The sequence below is a fragment of the Centroberyx gerrardi genome, chromosome 9 (assembly GCF_048128805.1).
Source record: "Centroberyx gerrardi isolate f3 chromosome 9, fCenGer3.hap1.cur.20231027, whole genome shotgun sequence".
Lineage (NCBI taxonomy): Eukaryota > Metazoa > Chordata > Actinopteri > Beryciformes > Berycidae > Centroberyx > Centroberyx gerrardi.
The window spans coordinates 7,993,104-7,997,737 of NC_136005.1; the positions used below are offsets into that span (position 1 = coordinate 7,993,104).

Sequence of the window (4,634 nt, forward strand, 5' to 3'; positions counted from 1 at the left end):
TATATCATCAATTTCAGTATTCACTATAATATATGTAATATTTCTTTATTCAAAATGAATTCTTGTTATTATGACAGACAAACAAAAAATCCCAAATGGCAACAATATATGGAAAAAAGCCAGTTATACATTTTTACAAACTACTTTGGCATTAACTTCAAAAACTGCTTCTTCATTTCTTTGTTTCTTTGTTTCTTAATGTGCTCAGACCCTGCTGATTGGCGCTTGCAGCTATATTTATTAATAGTATTATTATTACTGTTATAATTGTTATTAGTTTGTTTATTTATTATCATTATAATTTGTAATATTTTATTTTTTATTGTTTCAGAAAACAATGTGGCAATTCCTCTTAAGTGTTGGGATCCTTTTTTGTGGGTGTGCTTCCACAACTGATGTGACATGCAGAAATGAACAAGGAAACGAGGTGGACTGGTTGGTGGAAAGTTTGACTTCTGAATATTTATACTTAGTCTAGGCTTTAATCTAAGCTGAATATCAGTACATACACTTTCTTTACAAACTACAAGTATTGACTTCTCTCTGAATCAATAGGTATATTCTATACAAGTTGCCCAAGATGAATGGCAACAGTGGCTTGCAGTATCTGTACATGGATGACAGCACTGCTGGATGGACGCACGGCCTTAAGGACATCAACAGTAACTCTGGCACTCTGGCGAACACACTGAAGCCTTTTTTTGACCATTACATGTACAAGGTGACAGCTTACAATATGTGCGTCTCTTTTCAATGGCACAAAGTTTAAGCAGCACACTACATCACAATTTCCTGATGTGTTGTTTTAGACTCAAGACTTTGGATACATACTCTATAGTGATCAACCTCCAAACCGCAATCCTGCCCCTTCATCATTTGGCCACAGCAAAGGTGAGTGCAAAAATATTCAACTTTATCACTTTCAGAATTAGAAATATCACAGTCATGGTATTAAATTCTGAAACTGAATGGCAGAGTAGCTGTAAAGGGTAGACACATTACTATAAGTAATCATGACTTAACATGTATTTTGTGGTGGTTAAGAATTTAGAAAAGCTTAATTTCTATTTGCAAATCCTGAAAAATGACACGTTTTGTATTTGCGCATTATAGATATGCTCAAAACAAATCTTAGATCTGGGCTGTAAAGCTTTAGCAACATTACATAATAGTTTCTATTGTTTTCTTCCTAAAGGGGTCGTGATGTTGGACAGAAACACCGGAGTTTGGCTCTCACACAGTACACCAAAATTTCCAGGGACTGACATAAATAATTTCTGGCCTGATACTGGAACGGCTAATGCTCAAACATTCATCTGTGTGACCAGCCCCTACAGCGAATTTGATCAAATAGGTAAGCTAATACCAAATATATTGCCTGTTTGTTTTGTCTATACTATATTTGCAACAGCATGTGAAAGCTCTCGCACTTTTTCAGTGCTATTTGCTGATAGCAATAATGATGCAATCAAAACTTATTTTTGAATTCTCAGGTTTACAGCTCATGTACATCCATATTTATTCTTTCAACGTCCATATCCCCAACACCTTTCCCTGTAAGCTGAAGTGTGTCGCACAACGAAGCTGCTACCCTACGGAGGGACCCTGGTTCAGAGTGAAGGATATGGTTTCAATAAAAGGATCTTATTTCAATAGCATTGCAAAATACAAACGTTTTGGGGATGGTAAGTGTTTGTGGATTTTAATTAAAATTGGAAACAGGTTCATAAATATATTTAAATGTTTCCTGACAAGGAGATGTTGCTATGTGATCAAGACAACAATTCTAAAGGCAACTGTAGGAAATGTTGCCTATTAAAGTTGCCCAAAATGATGCCCCATGTATCACTGCCTTTTTTTTTATTACAGCAGACAGTAGACTAACCCAAATCTACAGTTTTCTGTCAAATGCTGTTTTTCATTTTTTTTATTGTTAATAATATTATCTTCTGTGTTGTCTCCCATGCATTTGTAGATCTTTACTCTGGTCTTCTTGTGGACTATTTGGGGCAGGACCTGTATGTCAAGAGCTGGGGCAGGATGCAAAAACCTCTGCCTTCTGACTGTTCTGTTGCTCATAATGTGTACAATGTGTTACAAGTGAAGCCCCCTAATCTTCAGCCCTTCCCGGATACTGTAGATCACTCCAAGTGGTGTGTGGCTAGTCGCACCTGGACCTGCATTGCTGATATGAACAGGGAAGAGAGTCAGATGGGTAGAGGTGGCGGTGCAATATGCACTGATAACTTGGCGGTGTGGAAGGCTTTCTCTGCAATGGTTGGAATATGTGAACCATGTCCCCCATGACTCCATCCCAAGGTTCTGGCGCTCAAAAAAGTGAACCTTAAATATGCAGACAGCTGTTAAGTCTGTTGGCCACATGAGATTTTATATCAGAAATTTCACACATCATGTTTTGATGTATTTTAACCTCTTGCTTTTGTTGCTATCTTTATAATATAGACTATCATTAATCACTGAGACTGCAATATATGTGTAGCAGCCAAAATTATTCTTTTTGACATTAAATCGTTTTCAGCATCAAATTCTTTGCTAACATGTCACTTTTACTCCAGATAAGGTGAATGATGTATTTCAAATTTAATCATGTTTGTTAAAAAATATTATTTTTGCTTGAGCAGGCGACTGAATGACTTTAACCACTCTAATAAAATAAAATGAAGAGAGGGAAGAGTTACAGCATCAGCAGTACCAGAAGATGATGCATATAACATAAACTGAAAAATTGTAATTTATACAGTCCCAAACAATAATGTTGGCCTACTCAACCCTCTGGCACCCTAATAAATAATAGGCCTACCCTATATTTAACATAGACATGAGAGGGGAAGTTTGGGGGGTTGAATAAGCCATAACTTTCATTTTGTTTATCATTGAAGTGAAAGGTATCTTGGATCAACTCAATAGAAACCTGGTATGATAATATGCAGTGATGTATTGGATGGTAAACCACCTAAACTCAGTTTATGGAATAGGGTTTACCCACCATTTTAGGTTGACATAAATCTTTGTGAGATAAATTCATACTATACATCATAGCAGTAAGGAGTATAAAATTACTGTAAGTTAAATGAAGATAGGGTCTTTTAACGTGGATCTGTATTCACATCCTGCCATAGTCCTTTTATTTAGACACCTTACTCTTTACCTTTCTTTGGTTCAGCCTATGATACTGTATTGTATTGCATTGTATTGTATTGAATCAGGTCTGAATGAAGAGATAGGTCTCTATCGTATTTTGTTTCGGGGGTTGTACGTTTTTTGTGTAGGGGGTACTGACACCAGTAATCTTTCTTTTATAAATGATGTGAATATTATATGTTATGTAGTGGATATAAAGTTTCAAGCTATGATGTATATTGGAAGGTTATATCGTAACCATGGTTCTCTGAGTGAAGAGACTATCTCTGCAGCCTTACATATTCCATTATGTACAGGGACTGACCTCGCTGAGCGCACTGGCGAATCAGAGGCATTCACATTATATGACCAATCCCGAGCCGTGCTGCCGAACCTGCATGAGCAGCTTTTACACAGACCGATACACAGACCGGTAGCGTTGGAGCCTACTCATAGTCTCCTGTTGTGAAAACGAAAGTGAAACTCAAATTTCCACAATTTGCTCCAAACTCACGTGTGATAGTAACAGGATTTGTAAACTGTAATCGGAGATGTGTCAACCTGCTCAACACTCAGAGAGTTAACATGAGTGCAGTGCAGAGACTGCCTCTGTTGATCATTGGATTCCACTGAATCAGAATCAGAATCAGAATCAGAAATACTTTATTGATCCCCAAGGGGAAATTGGGTTTCGTTGCAGTTGCTCACACAAATACATATAGGCATAGAGAAATTATAAGAAAAATAGAAATAAGAAAATAAATAGAAAAATATGTAGAATATGTGCATTATACTACAATAAAATAAAATATGTAAAGTATGTGCATTATAAAAATATGTGCAAAAAAATATGTAAAGTATGTGCATTATACTACAATATATAACAACAATAATAATAAAACAACAACAAATAATATAGAAATAAGAAAAATATGAATTTGTGGGCGGGTGTGGGGGAGGAGTAGGAGGAAATCCCGGACCTGGGCCTTTCACTCCTGCTTTTTTCCTTCCCCTTTGTTTTAAATTATTGCACAAAATTATTACCTGAATCAGTATTGCACAGTTTAAAATATAAGTTATAAATGATGGGGTTATTAAGCTGCTGACAGGGGTGAAATAAGTCCAAGGTCCAGTCTGTTGAGTCTATTGCCTCAGAGTGTCTGACACTCTGAGGGAGGAGTTGAAAAGTTTGACGGCCACAGGCAGGAATGACTTCCTGTGGCGCTCTGTGGTGCATCTCGGTGGAATGAGTCTCACACTGAATGTACTCCTGTGCTTCACCAGCACGTCATGGAGTGGGTGGGAGACATTGTCCAAGATATATGTATTTATATGCAGTTGGCAACACAAAATAGGTATTTAATTGCAATTCTATTAATCAAAATTATAATTGCAATTACAATATCAAGAGAATGAATCAGCAATTATAATTTTTATGATAATCGTGCAGCCCTAATGCAGCCCAAAAAACAGTTGAGCAGGTGCTAGGTACT

At 36.7% G+C, this 4,634-nt stretch overlaps 1 protein-coding gene across 1 annotated transcript; it reads left to right on the top strand.

Annotated features, from left to right (window-relative positions):
• Nucleotides 1-357: 357 nt before the first annotated feature.
• LOC139929106 (deoxyribonuclease-2-alpha-like) lies at nucleotides 358-2,445 on the top strand. The gene is made up of 6 exons (XM_071921880.2): nucleotides 358-435; nucleotides 556-721; nucleotides 810-891; nucleotides 1,196-1,354; nucleotides 1,494-1,685; nucleotides 1,976-2,445. Exons 2-6 carry the CDS (start codon nucleotides 581-583, stop codon nucleotides 2,305-2,307), a joined length of 906 nt encoding a protein of 301 aa, XP_071777981.1. The 5' UTR covers nucleotides 358-435; nucleotides 556-580; the 3' UTR covers nucleotides 2,308-2,445.
• Nucleotides 2,446-4,634: the final 2,189 nt, after the last annotated feature.